Source organism: Cebidichthys violaceus, unplaced genomic scaffold (assembly GCF_023349555.1).
Source record: "Cebidichthys violaceus isolate CVI_PGR_0920_01 unplaced genomic scaffold, fCebVio1.0.p SCAF_2, whole genome shotgun sequence".
NCBI classification, from domain to species: domain Eukaryota; kingdom Metazoa; phylum Chordata; class Actinopteri; order Perciformes; family Stichaeidae; genus Cebidichthys; species Cebidichthys violaceus.
Genome location: NW_027176372.1, coordinates 9,039,453 through 9,054,120, shown reverse-complemented (window position 1 = coordinate 9,054,120; position 14,668 = coordinate 9,039,453). Strand labels below are relative to the sequence as shown.

The 14,668-nt window shown below is 43.3% G+C and overlaps 1 protein-coding gene across 2 annotated transcripts; it reads right to left on the bottom strand.

The window, feature by feature from the left end:
• Positions 1-417: 417 nt before the first annotated feature.
• Positions 418-13,695, bottom strand: fmr1 (fragile X messenger ribonucleoprotein 1). 2 transcript variants are annotated; one of them, XM_068714235.1, is made up of 16 exons: positions 13,279-13,695; positions 9,416-9,468; positions 9,225-9,318; positions 8,921-8,992; positions 8,213-8,361; positions 7,869-7,962; positions 7,620-7,736; positions 7,383-7,400; positions 6,529-6,699; positions 6,288-6,366; positions 6,043-6,164; positions 5,689-5,775; positions 5,284-5,539; positions 4,714-4,914; positions 4,428-4,507; positions 418-2,693 (listed from the first exon to the last, which is right to left on the bottom strand). In XM_068714235.1, the coding sequence occupies exons 1-16, from the start codon at positions 13,327-13,329 to the stop codon at positions 2,484-2,486; spliced, it is 1,854 nt and encodes a 617-aa protein (XP_068570336.1). In that variant the 5' UTR covers positions 13,330-13,695; the 3' UTR covers positions 418-2,483. The 2 variants fall into 2 exon arrangements, with proteins under 2 accessions (XP_068570336.1, XP_068570337.1); XM_068714236.1 differs by lacking the exon at positions 7,383-7,400.
• Between the last annotated feature and the right edge of the window lie 973 nt (positions 13,696-14,668).

The window sequence follows — 14,668 nt, the reverse complement described above, 5'->3', positions numbered from 1 at the left end:
CAAGGCACTAAGATAAAAAGGAGCCTCATTATGAAGGAGAGGCAGCACCGAGACCGTGGTGAACACTTTGAGGGGATTTTACAAATCTAGAAAGACTAAATCATTCTTCATTAAACCCGACTTTATACTCGGACTAGGTTTGTCACAGTTAGGTTTTGTGAAACTGCTCTGAGTCGAAGCAAGTAGTAGAGGAAATGCAGAATTCAAATCATGTATATTAAAAATACATTGCGTCTTTTATGGTTGCGGAACAAGACCCGGTATTGTGGTTTAATGAAGATTCCGATTTATTGTATCAAAGTTGGAATTCCTCTGCCCTACCGTTAACAAAATGCAGCCGACCGGAAATAAAATGAAATTAGACTAAGAGGGGCGAGCCAAGAATAAGTTGGAAAACCAGGAAGAATTAAACTTACACCAATTTTTTTGTTTGTTTATTTCGTCAAGGTATAACTCAATGAAACGTTGTTTCTTCTACAGTAATACTTCAAACAGGTTTTCTAACTGCAAAACAAAAAAAGGTTAAATACAAAGGTTTTCATAAATTAAAGAAAAGCTCATGTGATCAGCTGACACGAGTTCTACATTCACCATGTTGCCGCCTTAACCCTGCAACCTGATCAGGTTTGTCTGAAAGCAAAAAAAAGTTACTGGAATTATTTCACTGGCGTCCATCCAAGAGTGCTTAGTTAAATGTAAGTGCGTGGAACTAGATAAAAGCTTGCAGCCAAAGCCCTCTGTGGGAAATGTCTAGAGGGCCCCCATCAGTCCGGTACAGGACGTGGACTCCTGTTGACGGGACGCTGCGGAAATGTTGCCGTGAACGAATCGAGACAAAGCTTTTATTTCGTGACTGTGGTAAGGCGTTTTAATCGTGAGTCACTGCTTCTTTTAGAATGACTGTACACTATTGTGGATAAGCAGGTTTGACCCATTTCTGGCCATTGTATGCTGAATTTAGAATTGAGATTTACAGTAGTAGCTACTTTGAGTCTAGATTTTTGTGATTTCTTAAAATATGAACACGCGTCTCCCCCAGTCTTATGTTTTTTTTCCTCTGGGGCTCTTATCTCCACAGACAGCGGATTGAATCACACAAATCGTCTGCCATTTTTTTACGTTCTGAACTTTTGAACAGCGTTTGTGATGATTGATCAAGGCTCACAGTTTTACTGTGAGCTTTCTGGTGTCACTGTGGACATAAGATCTTGTGCGGGGAATTAAGAAAATTAAAGTGTTGATGATCTTCATGCAGCCTGCTTAAAAACCTTTACATTTTTTTTGTACAAAGAATCTCAGACATCAGTCAGCCCGGTGAAGACGGTTCGGCTGGTCACTGATGGTTCTGAGCACGGAGGTTGCTGAACTGAACGCTTCAGCTCACGTCTCGCTATTAATGTGGATTCCCTGTCACTGTTGGCCTCGCCAGGTGTCCCTGTCACAGGTAATTCATTTTAAATATAACAGCAGTGCATGACGTTTTGTACCCTGTTGAAAACTCTTTAGGAGTTACTATCTATGCTTCTGTAAAAGCCTTTGAAACACTATTTGCATCAGAGTGCCTCAGATTTATGTTTCCCCGTTGGTATGTCTAATGCGTGGTTGGATTCATGCTTGGTCTGGAGGATTTCTACATTTTCTTGACAACGTAAAAAACTAAAACACATACAACTTAAAACGATGAGAAAAGTATCAGTTGGTAGTTCCGTTGCCCGTGCACACCTAAAACATGGACACTTTGAACTCCTCGAGTGCTGAAGTTTGGAGCTTTAGACCACCAAAGATAAATCCTCAACCCGTGGGAAACACTGACGCCACTAAAACCGTGTGCCGTCAGATCATCTCTACAATTAACATCTGCAGTAAAAAATGTCGTACAGCAAGAGGGAAGTTCCTTCCACACGTTTTCATGCTGCTGGAATTCTGTGTTTCCTTGTCAACCACTTATTTTCTTTTTTCTTGTGAGAGGAAGTCCAAACAGGGCAGTGGCAAAACATTTGTTTTAAATCATCCGATTTAGTTGATTTGAAAATAGAGAACAAGCGAATTATGATTTGCCTGTGGAGGGTAGGGGAGCATGTTTGGGGTGAGGGCCTCCGTGAGAGAGAGAGATAAGTCAAATCCCTCTTCTTCTTCTTTTCCTTTTGTCCAAAAAGTACTTTTTCTTCTCTTTTTTTTTTTTGTCCCTTTCGCGAAGAACAGGACCTGTACACTCAAAAGAAGTCAACAGAGCGGACCAGCAGATACCGGATCGGCTCTGGTCTACGACTTCACTACGGTAAACTCTTCCGTGCTGATGAGATGTGTGTATTCACGTGTTTGACAAAGACAGAGAAAGAAAAAAAAGCGAGAGAGACTCTACGATGGTTTATGACGAGTTGCCTGTGTGTGTGTGTGTGTGTGTGTGTGTGTGTGTGTGTGTGTGTGTGTGTGTGTGTGTGTGTGTCTGTGTGTTGAAGCGAGAAGGTCCTCCAGTGGAGCATCTACGACACTCCGTTCACCAGCGGAGGAACGTCCTGTTTGTCCTTCTTCATCCCTCGGTCTCTGATGGGTCTCTGATGGTGGTGGCGAGGCGGGCCATCTCCACCGGTGATGACGCCACCCTGGGATGAGGAAGGCCCTCCCCCTCCCCCACCTCCTCTCCCCCCCGAGGAGTGCTGCACGCTGCGCTCGTTGTTACCGTCCACACGGATCTGCGGGAGAACGGAAAATACGTACAGTCGGGAGGGTAAATATCATCAGAAGCATGATCCCGGATGAGTCTGGGCTCACTTTCATCAAGCGTCTCTAGGAAGACTAAATCACACACACACACACACACACACACACACACACACACACACACACACACACACACACACACACACACACACACACACACACACACACACACACACACACACACACACACACACACACACACACACACACACACACACACACACACACACACACGTCCGGAGAGCAGGACACAGTTACTTATGAAGCTTCCTACGGAGACGGACAACTCCAGAGTGTGCGACGTCTCTGCTTTACATTCTAATGATGTATAGTAGCTTTACTGACAGCTGTTTTGGGGTGTTAGACAGCTGTAGAATCTGATGTGAAGAAAATCTCTCAGCCAGCTTTATACGTAAAGATAAATAAGCTAGGTAGCTAATTGTAGTCAATATAAACGCAACAATATTCACCATTTGTATGGTAAGCCAGTTTCATGACTGGCAAAACAAATGTATGTACACTGGGCTGTCATCAAACGTTCTAAATTCAAATATGTATTTGAATAGTAAAAAAAATTAAAAAGATATTTGAAAATGAAAATTAGATTGTAAAAAAGAGAAGAAAATAGCAGCACCCTGACGGCTGTATGCCCTGCGTGCCATGGACATAATGCGCAGAAATAGATACATGAATAGTTGCAGCCTACACGCCTTTTAAAAAACACATTTTTTAATGTCTTTTTTGACCGCCCTAATATGCACATATACAATATATACATATAGTGCTTTGCCTCAGCTGCATTGTGCAGTATTGAACGTGCAGCAACGCTGTGAAGCACTGCTCCATGAAGAACATGGAATCTTCTCTTCCATTGGCCACGTCTCTTTTTTTAACTCCACCATGTTCAATTTTGTGACTTTACAGGTAGAGAAAATTTCTGTAATGTCAACCGCTCTTGCAAAATGCACTATAACTGTATAAACATACCACTTGAATATCATCATCTGAAATAACTCATTAAAACATTAATACTTAAGTTGAGCACCAGCATTTGGACATTTTTGGTCAAACTGGTATCTTTTAATAATCTCAAGTGCTCCAAATTTTATGGATTCTTTCTACCCGACTGTCATCTCCTCTGGTTCTATCCTAAATATTGAGATATGAGTCGTGTCCTGACTTAACCCTCCTAAAAGTATGTTTTATTTTTTGTTTTTTTTTAAACAATTGCCAAAGCTACACCATTTATCATAGCCAGAAGCTAGAAGCTTCAGTCAGAAAACGCAACCGAAATGAAGCTTAAAATTGTGATATTTCGTCAAAAACATTTTATTCTACATTTACAATATTGCCCCAAATAAAACAGACACTCCAGATCCTGTAAAAACCTCCTCAGCACAACTAGGAAGCCATGATTGACTTGTCTGAGACCAAAAGTCACGTGACGAACATTCCGTGAAACTTAGACTGAACTGCACGCTGCTGAACACAGAGCAGAGAGGAGAGACAGGAGAGGCTGTAAGAAGAGGCACCGATGGTTACGTTTCCAAACAGCGATTGATGAGGAGTGTTTCTGAGATATTCAGATGTAACCAGAGAAGATCGTTTGAGTGGTGTGTGTGTGTGTGTGTGTGTGTGTGTGTGTGTGTGTGTGTGTGTGTGTGTGTGTGTGTGTGTGTGTGTGTGTGTGTGTGTGTGTGTCTTACCTGTAGAGTGTCTTCCTGCACTCTTGCCTTGGGGTCTCTGACATGACGAGGCCTTGGCTCGCTCCACTGCATGTCGTCACCTAAAACCAGGACGGACAACACCTGAGTCCACTTACCACACACTCATTTCTTTCTCATTAAAAAAATGTAAATATAATCTTCAAAATTAGCTTCATCTCCAGTTAAACGGTAGATAGAAAAATAGGACTACAGTTGTATAACCAGCGTCTTTGACGCAACTCGTCTTCTCTGGATCAATGGCAGCCGATGGTGAACTGCCACCTACCTTTATACCCTCCCCCTCCTCTTCCTCTCCCCCCTCGTCCCCGCGGCCCGCCTCCCCCTGGTCTCCTCCTCCCGTCTGACCGCCTGGGCATGGTCCCGCCTCCCGTCAGCAGCTCCTCGGCGGGGGCCAGCGACCAATCGCTGAGCTCGTCTTTGTGGTCCGACTCCGTCTCCGAGGCGTTGGATGCCTCCGAGTTGGTGCCTGGGGAAAGGGGGGAAGTGCACGGATACAATCTCATTCAAACTGCCTCGGAAATACTATGTTTGATTAATATTTAGTTTTATTATATAATCACCCCCTGGGGGAGGGACTTTCATGGAATAAAGCTGAAAATAACCTAATCTAAGCCAGAGATTCGGCTCTTTCACCGAGTCATTGAGCCCTTCACATCCAAACCAGCGATGGTACTTGTACTCAGAGCTAACTGTAACTGCCAAACACTCGAGATTAGTATTTCACATTAAAGCCTCAGATCAGTGTGTTTACACCTCGTATGTGTACAAGCACAGTACTTGAAGAAAAAGATATGAATGTAATTGATTTAAACGAGTTTGGATGAATTTATCGTACCTGAGGCGAAAGCTGCACCTCCTCCTCTTTGCCCTCTGCCGCCTCTTCCTCCCCTTCCTCCGTAGGGCTTCCCTCCTCCTCCGCCTCCTGCTCCCCCTCTCCCCATCCCCATCCCCAGCCCCATGCCGTTATCGAACACGTAGGTTTTGTCTTTGAGGTTCCGCGGCCCCGTCCCTCCTCCTCCTCCGCCTCCCCCTCCGATCTGTCTCAGCTGCTCATCGATCTGAAGACGCTCCAGGCGAAGCTGGTCCACCTCCTGTGGACACAGAGAACACATGACAATTTGTGTGTTTACTAGTAGCCTGGGTTCAGTCATAGAGAGAGAGAGAGAGAGAGAGAGAGAGACAAAACACCAGCCTAAACTCACATTCATATGAATACATCATCATCTGTGATTATACGCACCTTAAGGTAGTTGAGGTGATAGTCCAGCAGCACTGTAGCATTGGTGATGCTTTCCTTGGTCCCCACAAACACAAACGGCACCATTCCCTGTGAGAGGTTTTAGAAGGAGAAAGAAGAATAAATTCTCTCGTCTATGATGCCGGTTCACAAGAAAGTCTTTCAGCCCAGAGTCCAGCGGCGCCTCCTTCGGCCATAACTTACTAAAAAAGCATCATGCTGTATTGAAGAAGACTTGAAACTAGAGATTGAGACCATAAACCCATGTTTACAATGTCCACAGGGACCGCCAACATCAACCCAAAATGAGAGTTCCTCGTAGTGACTTTAAGTAAACAGGGGCGTTGGTCCACTGACCTCGTCTGCCGCTGCTGCTGCTGAGGGCTTTTTGTCATTCTCCGGCTCAATGCGAACCCGGACCACCCCAGACTTATCAACCACCTCCTGGATCAGTTTGCCGTTTTTGCCGATCACCTTCCCTACAAGATCAGAAAAGCCATCAGTCACAGTCTGCTAGGACTTCAAGGTTCAACAGTCTGGCTCATTTTTAATAGGTTCATGCATGGGTGACCTCATTGTCTCAGTTGAGGGACTTCTCTCACCTACTAAGTTCCGGGGAACTTTGATGACGTCTTCAGAGAACTCCAGGAAAGCCCTCGCTACGCGCACAGCATCCTGGTCCTTGGACAAACAGCAGCAATCTGTCACTCTCTTACCTCGCTCAATGTTAACGTGAACATAATGGTACAAATGACAAGAAGCTTTGAAACTGGTTCATCCAGACCGTACACACCCAGGTCTATACAAATGAATCCAGTCACTAGACGGGAGGCATCTACCTACCTCTCCGTATATGTGAAAGGTGCACGTCTCCTCGTCCAGGTCTATGTTGGTGACTCCGGGGACTTTACGGGCTTGCTGAATGTTGGCCCCGTGGGTCCCTATGGCCAGACCCATTAGATCGTCCCGAACACCAAACTGTTCATGAAACCGCGACGCCAGCTGTCTGGAACTCTGCAGGAAACACAAACGAGTGAATCCTGATCCATCCTTTAATGAAGGTATTCCCGCCCGATGCCCGGTTCAAAAGAAAAAGATGTGGCTACAGTTTACTCCAGGAGCTGCTGAGAACTCTTGTTGCATCAAATGCAATAAAACCCACAGAAGTGAGGAAACACCAGCAGTCCATCTAAACATTTGGCCAACAAGCAGAACATCAATGTGCAGAAATTAAGAGTTTTCTACAGTTTGTCGAGCAGCCGTCCGTCCTCCTAATGGGCTAATCAATGAAAGCTAATCGCTCGGCTAATTGTTTAGCTGCGACTGTATTTGAAGGATTTGGGAACTTTTTTGTAGATTGTCGGACTGAGGCTGCAGCCATGACCCAGTCCACCCCCCCAACCACCAGTCCCAGATCAAGTCCCTTCACACCAGCAGAAGATGACACAGTGTCATAGAGCTGTTACCCAGTGTATTGTTAAAGGCCTGCACCCCTTCTCAACAGTGGAGTCAAAGGGATTTAGGATTTAACAACTAATAAGTCAGTGAGTGTATATTGAGTTGTTTGATACATAGTTATTAATAAGGGGAGCAGCTGCGTTGTTATAAGTTAGTGTTCTAAGTCCCACTACCACTCCAGCCAACACACCGTAACAATAATAGTTCCTTTACTGTCAGGCGAGGACCAAGGCTCTTACCTTCAGATATGCTCCTCCCTGTAGGAATGTTCTCAAAGTTACATTTCTTGTTGGCATTGAAACAGTAAAGTCAACAACAGTAAGTTATTTCAAAATTTCTGCAGTTTCCGTTCAAGAAAGACTAATTATTTACACATGAGTAATAAAGCAATCCTAAAGAAACCCATCCCTAATAAAGCTATCATAGTTTTTATCAGCAAAACGAACATGTGCGAGTGTGTTTGTACACAGATGTACCTCCAGTTGTCTGTTGGCCTCCTCGTTCCTCTGCATGAGCGTCAGCTTGGTGCGGAGGCTCCTGAAGTGCATGTCACTCATCATGTTGGCCCGCTTGGTGGTGACCTCATTCACAGACTGCGAGAACAATCACAGCTTCATGAAATATGTCACTGATGGAGGTCATCTACGATATGATGCAATATCGTTTTCAAGTCATGCATAAATTTGTATTTATGTTCTTAAATGAAAACAAATTACTCCACCAACCAAAATGACCAGCTGCTTTTTCTCAGAGTCGTAGGTGACGTTGAACCCTCCCACGGCCTTTTTAAAGTCTTTGTGTGCTGATTCCTTGGAGCACCTGTCGACACAGAGCAATAACTCAGTAATCATTACTGATTGCTGACAGCTTTGTGTAAAGCTGACACTCTGTGCTAGCCTTCTAATGAGGCATTCTTCAGAGCCCAATACAGACATGTACATGTTCAGGTTGGGCGATATTGATATTCCCCAACTGATATTGCTTTAAGAATTACAACGACAAAAGGAACCTATCGCACCCCCCCAAAAAAAAAAAAAAATATCCATGGACTGGAGACGTGCAGACTCACATCTGCCGTAGGTCCTCGGGTACATCCAGTCTGATCTTGATGAAGGTGGTTTTGGTGGCCGGTTTATTGGGGTTGACCGGCCGTAACCGCTCCAGCGTCACTATCTCATTTAGCGTAGCGTCACACGCGGCGTACTCTATTACGTAAAACTAGAGATACAAAGACAAGGGTTACGTCAATTCCCTAATTAGCACATGGAAAAGCAACATGTGCGACATAAGTAATAACTGTGTAAAACTGAAGTTTTGATAACATAATATAAAACTTTCTGGAAAGAACTTGGTTAAGGCAGAGAGAGAGAGAGAGAGAGAGAGAGAGAGAGAGAGAGAGAGAGAGAGAGAGAGAGAGAGAGAGAGAGAGAGATTACACAGCAGTGAGACCGGTCTGACAGGTTGGCCTAAATTAAATCACATTCCAATCCCTTGCTCAAAAGCTGATATTTCAAAGCAGCGCACACCTTGAATCACAGGAAGTAAACTCACAAAGCTGTCATCAGAACCAGCAGCCGCCTCCAGAGGAATGATGGTCTACGTAGGCTGATCATCTACACTGAGTCACTTCAACTACTTTAATGAGCATTCTGATACATTATGCTATCAGAACCAATGAACTGATGTTCATTATTATTTATTATTTATTCCTTTGATATCGTGATACCCAGCCCCGCATTACGCGATGACATTGTAACCCACACTTAGAGAGACCTACCTCTCCTTTGACCATGCGAACCTTGGCCAGCCACCATCCACACGGCTCCTTGTCATTAGCCCTGGAATACACCTGGCAACACAAACACACACACAACAAACGAAACAAAGAAAGACAATATTGCTAATTTCAAGTCTTAAGAGTTAATGCAACAGCAGGTATTTTTCTCTGAGCCTTAAGAATCTGTTTAGCCAATAAAGCAGATTGTGCACTTCATCTCTTGCATACGTCGCCCAATGTTCTCTGCTTCCTAAATAAACTACATCCGATGGTGATACTTGTGAAAGCGCTGAACCGGCCCCACCTCGACCTCGTCGCTCTCGTTGATCTCCTTGCAGAGGCCCGTCGGAGAAGGGAAACGCACATCCTGGAATGTGATTTGACGCTCCGGCTGCCAACTGTGGACAGACGGACACAACAAACAAGAGTGAAGTCCGTCACTGGTGAAAAGGTTACGTTTCACAGAGCGCTGCGTCGTGTATTTGCATTACTCACTTGTTTTCGAATGCCACGGTGACCGATCCTTCGTGAACATCCTTCACAAAGGCCTACGAGAAGCACAGAGGGGACAGTTAGGATAACCGGGGTTTGACATATGAATAAGCAAAACACTTTTATACACGAACCAAGGGAGTAAAGGGGTTACAGTTCCGCTACCAAAGGCCTGACCCAGGCCCAAAGCTGGTAGTGGCAACAAAACTGGCTAGAATTCTTCTCTTTGGAGCTCGATTGAGGTTTGGCTCAGGCTCTCTCTGGTTGTTGTTCACACAGTCTGTGTTCATGTGTGTCAAGTACCGCAAGTAGGACAAGCAATGCCCAGAAGGAAGAGCGAGAGAGAGACGGGGAGCCTCGTCTGTGGGTCGCATTAGCCTGGCAAGCTAACAGTCGGAAATGAAGCGAGAGAAAATCCAAAAAGAGAGCTTCTCAAAATCCCCAATGATTCGGGGTAAGCTCCTCTATTGCCTTTTTCCTGACCCGTGACCACCCGGTACAAAACCCCTCACAGAATAACGGGACTTGAGCTGTCGGGGCGATAAAAGACTTTCTGAGTTCACAAAAACCATGTTCATCTGGCCTATTTTGGGAAAACATTCAAAAAGGAGTTTTTAATTTGATATCATATACTATAGTAGTGTAGCATAGCATGCTATAGTGTTGTGTGCTGGCAGTTGAGTGCAGTGTGTGTGTCCTATTATTGCCATTAAAGATGTAATAGGAATGGCTTATTGGTGTAAATTTGAAAACAGCAGGTGTATCACAAACTCTCTGAAGTTTAAGCATTTGCTGTTTTTTTTTATATTATTCTTAATGTTAAGGATTCTGGTACATAATCGGCTTCTAATTACACAGGAAGCAAAATATGAGTTATTCTTATCACAGGAGGATTTACTGTAGTAGTGGGGAATGTTATCTTGGAGCATGAAAATCATGAATGCAAGTGAAGATCAATCTTCTCTTTTTAAAACAAGTCTGGGTTAGTTTTCAGTAAAATTATATTTGAAAATAGTTTTAGTATTTAAACTAACTTATGAGCCTCGTCATGAGTCTTCTGCCATGGACTGCACTGGCCAGAGCTTTCCATAGTAAACACTAGTGTTGTCATGATACTGGAATATCTAACTTTGATACAATATCTTGAAAAATATAACTATTTGAAACCACAAAGGAAAAATGTACATGAGATTGAGCGCATCAAATTTGCGATTTTTTAATAAAAGATGAATAGCGAGAGAGAAGAGAGCAGAAAGCACAGCTGGTACCAGAGTATCAATACTGTGGAAAATTGGTATTGCAACCGTTTCAAATATTCACTATCTTATGTACCTTTATCCACCAAAGACTAAAGATATTGTATCTGTTCATTAAAGGCTAAAGCTAAATTTCAAATACTTGTGTGATGCCAGAGACAGGGCTATAGTTCCAGATAACGGCTAATAAATAAAAGCTTTTTAATCACAAAAAGACCACATCAAAAAAAACCTGACGACAAATGTCTTGATCAACCAAACTTAACACAATCACTGAGTCAAATAAAACGTAATGGTCTTAAAGACAGATCTCAAGTTCTGTTCACCAACAAACACATACAAAAATCATCTTCCATAACCTCCAAACTATTTGGCTCTAATAAATCCTGGACCAGTGCCAGTTTGACCATGTCTGGGATTCACATGGTGGACCCTAAGTGGCCTTTGTTATCAAGTGAACTACTGAGCAGCACCAGCGTGGTAAGAGATAACACACCTCTGTACCCTACAGCTCTGTTTACACTGTGGACATTTCTCAAGTTTTAGGAATTGAGATTGCACAACAGTTACCAAAAGCAACTTACAACAAGGAAATCCAACCACATGGGAACAACCAAAGAAACTGCCAGAATCATGCAAGTACATGAACTTCACCAAATGTGCTGATCTATTTCAAGTACTACATTTAGAGACAATGTGTCTAAATGATTTCTCATAGGACGAAATAGTTATCCAGCCAATGCCATGTAGTGTATTACACTTGTCATTACTCAATGCTTGTTCATGTACCTCTGTGTCACAGCCCACATCAGCATTTTAAAGAAACTCAAACACTGTATAATGACTTGAAAACATACTGGCAGTTCAGTCCAATTACAGAGCTAGCTTCGCAGCGACATGCAGCAAAAGTTTGAGAGTATTTAGCAACGTCTGCCTCTCGCTCTCAGTGTCGATGAAGAAAGTGGATTTAGTGGATCCCGCTGGACTAATCTTCTAAAAATTGCCTTTGAGTGCAATAACTTCACAACAACACCTGCCAAATAAGAAAACGGTGTTCGAACGGTGTGCCAAAACCCCCGCAAAAATTCAGGCCAAGGAAAATCCAAAAGAATTGACAGTTTTCGTACAGGACTGATTCAAACCAGCGTCCAATTTAGGAATTTGCTTTACTGAAGTGCTTTGTTTCCTCGTACGTTTCAAACAATTCAGCTGGCAATGAGGCGAACGGGTTAGAGCAGCAGTGCACTGCAGCTTGGCAGGATGGTTTGCAGGCCGATTGATTACATCTCAAAATACTTTCTCCTGCACATTCATTCCATTCCATTCATATTCATTACATTAGGTTGGCAGCAGCGACACTTCTACAGTGACAATACGTGCAATCAATCCCAATTCAACCTCACCGACTCAGTCTCACTCACTGCCACCAATCTAGTAACGCCATTGTTGTCTTTAAGGTTTATATATTGGTGGAACTGGGAGTAAGACAGTCAGCAGAGCCATTTTATGTATTGTTACCAACTTTCTTCTTTTACTCTGCCAACGTTGCATCTATTCAATGGTTGTGATTAGTTAGTTATGTTCCAATAATCAAAAGCACACATTTATAAAATATCTATTATCATTTATATTTCTTCCCTTCTGTTTTTACTGCTCTGTTTTGTTTCCCCTCGTCCCATCAACCATTGCATAAGCATGACAATATGACATAACTGAAATAAAAAGGTTTTCGTCCCACAAATGCACTGAGTAGCCTACTTTCACTTTTGCTTACAAGTACTTGCTTGTATGCCAAATAACGTTGTTTGCGATATTGTAATCAAGTAACGTTTTAATAAGCATTTATACTTGGAACTGAAATTCGTTTCCAATTGTGGTACAGATCGTGTTATTAATTAACCCTATACGATTTAAATAATTATTCCACACCTGACGAACACCGATCATAGCATCAACACCCGTATATCAATGTCTGCCCGAGGACCCACGAGCAACACTCTCAGTCAGTGTGTGGTATATGTGGTATAACATTCATATGACCAAACAGCCGATGCATGAACCCCCAAATACACGTTCGCCCTAACGTTACTTGTTGACTCTCGTCTTCAGAATAACCCCAAAACTCTCGGCGAGCCTTAACGAAACAAAAAGCTACCGTCCCCACTGAGAAAACACGGCAAAACAACAATGTGCTGCCATTATCCTGAATTAAGTTAGCCATTACTTTGACAAACACAATTCATGACCGAATGTTGGCACTTGTACCTCAGCCACCAACCCCTGCCCATCACTGTGTAGATAACACGAGATTACGACCGCGTCCACATTAGCAACACTACAGTATTGGTTTAGCAAACGTCTTTATCGCCAATAACTCACACATTTCGCTAGCAGCACTGAGGTTACGGCAGCATCTTCGCGTTAGCTTTGTTTACAGACTGTTCAGCCTCCACCGTCCCGGTGGACAGAAGCACCGAGGCCCGCAGACACAAGCGGGTATCTCGCCGCTTACGTTAGTCCGGGCACGACCATTTCATGTCAGTGAGCCTAACCTTAGAGCACGGCGTGGTAACCGGGATGACAAAGCTGAACAAAAACTCACCAACTCACCTTATAAAAGGCCCCACTTGTTCCCCTCACTTCCACGACTAGTTCATCCATGACGCAAGTCACCACAGCTCGCTAGCTAGCTAACCACCGTTAGCGACGTTAGTAGCTAGCTAGCTAGCTGGCTGGCTAGCCTGACGCTAGCCAAGGCAGAGTTCGCTATCGTTGGGCTTCGCTAGCTAGCCAAAAATAGCCTGCCAGTGGATGCGAGGAGAAGCCACGATAACTGTGTGTGACCGTAATGATGTTTCCCGTTTTTGCACCGTCTATGAATCTCGCGTTTGTTTTTTGCGGATTTGCAATTCCGGACGTACGGTAAACGGAATACGAATTCGCGTAGCAGGCTGTGTTAGCTCACACTAGCTCGTTATGTTAATGTTGTGTGATTAGTGGTGGAGCAGCTACTGCTGGTTGCATCTCTCCATGTGACGTCTCCGCGTTCTTCCTCTACTGAAATCTGAGGCTGGTTACACTCATCGAAGCCTTTTGCTGCTCTCCACAGGTAATACATAGGAATGTCTATTTCGAAGAGCAGGACAATCCATCTGAATAAAAATGACCATTGTCTTTACCCTGCACTGAACCCCATCCCATTTCCCAACACAAATAATAATATTCCAGCACTATAGCCCACTGACTCTAGGGCAGTGGAGACATATTTATTTCAAAGATATCTGGTTAATATCTAACTTACTTACTTAATTTCACAAAATCTACTCACCAAAATAAAAGCATAATTGGGCAAATAATGATTTCTCTTTAAAGACTGATAATTGGGTTCTCTTGTCATGACCTTTGGTTCCTCCACCCCACCACCTCCCACTGTGGAACTCAAATGGCACCAACGACCTCCACCAAATGGGGGTTTCAGAACCTAGGACAGCAGATATTTTCTGTGCATAAGATAATCAGTTATCTGTGCACATTTTTTATTTGATACGATACTTTTTAAATGTATTTTATAAGGTTATTGCTCAGATTTCCTCCATTTTTTAAAAACACATTTTCAGCATTCTTCACAACCTTTATGGCAGAGGTCTTAAACAGGGGGTCCGCGACCCCTAGGGGGTCCGCGGAGGTACTGCAGGGGGCCCGCGAAATTTTTGGTTGATTAGACACATTTTAAATTTTTTTTCCCAAACATGAATCTGTCCATTATTTTAATAGTTCAGTATTGTATGCAAGATAATAGGTATGTTTATGCATGGCAGTGGCACTAATAGGCCATCACTCATTTTCGTTTCCACATTTATGTTTAAAATAAAAATGTCAATTTGAATAGCTTGTATGCATGATTATCATGCAAGGTATGTTTCTAAATGGCAGTGCACATGTTTAAAATAAAAACATGAATATATGAACCTGTGTAATATTTTAATAGCTTAGTATTGAA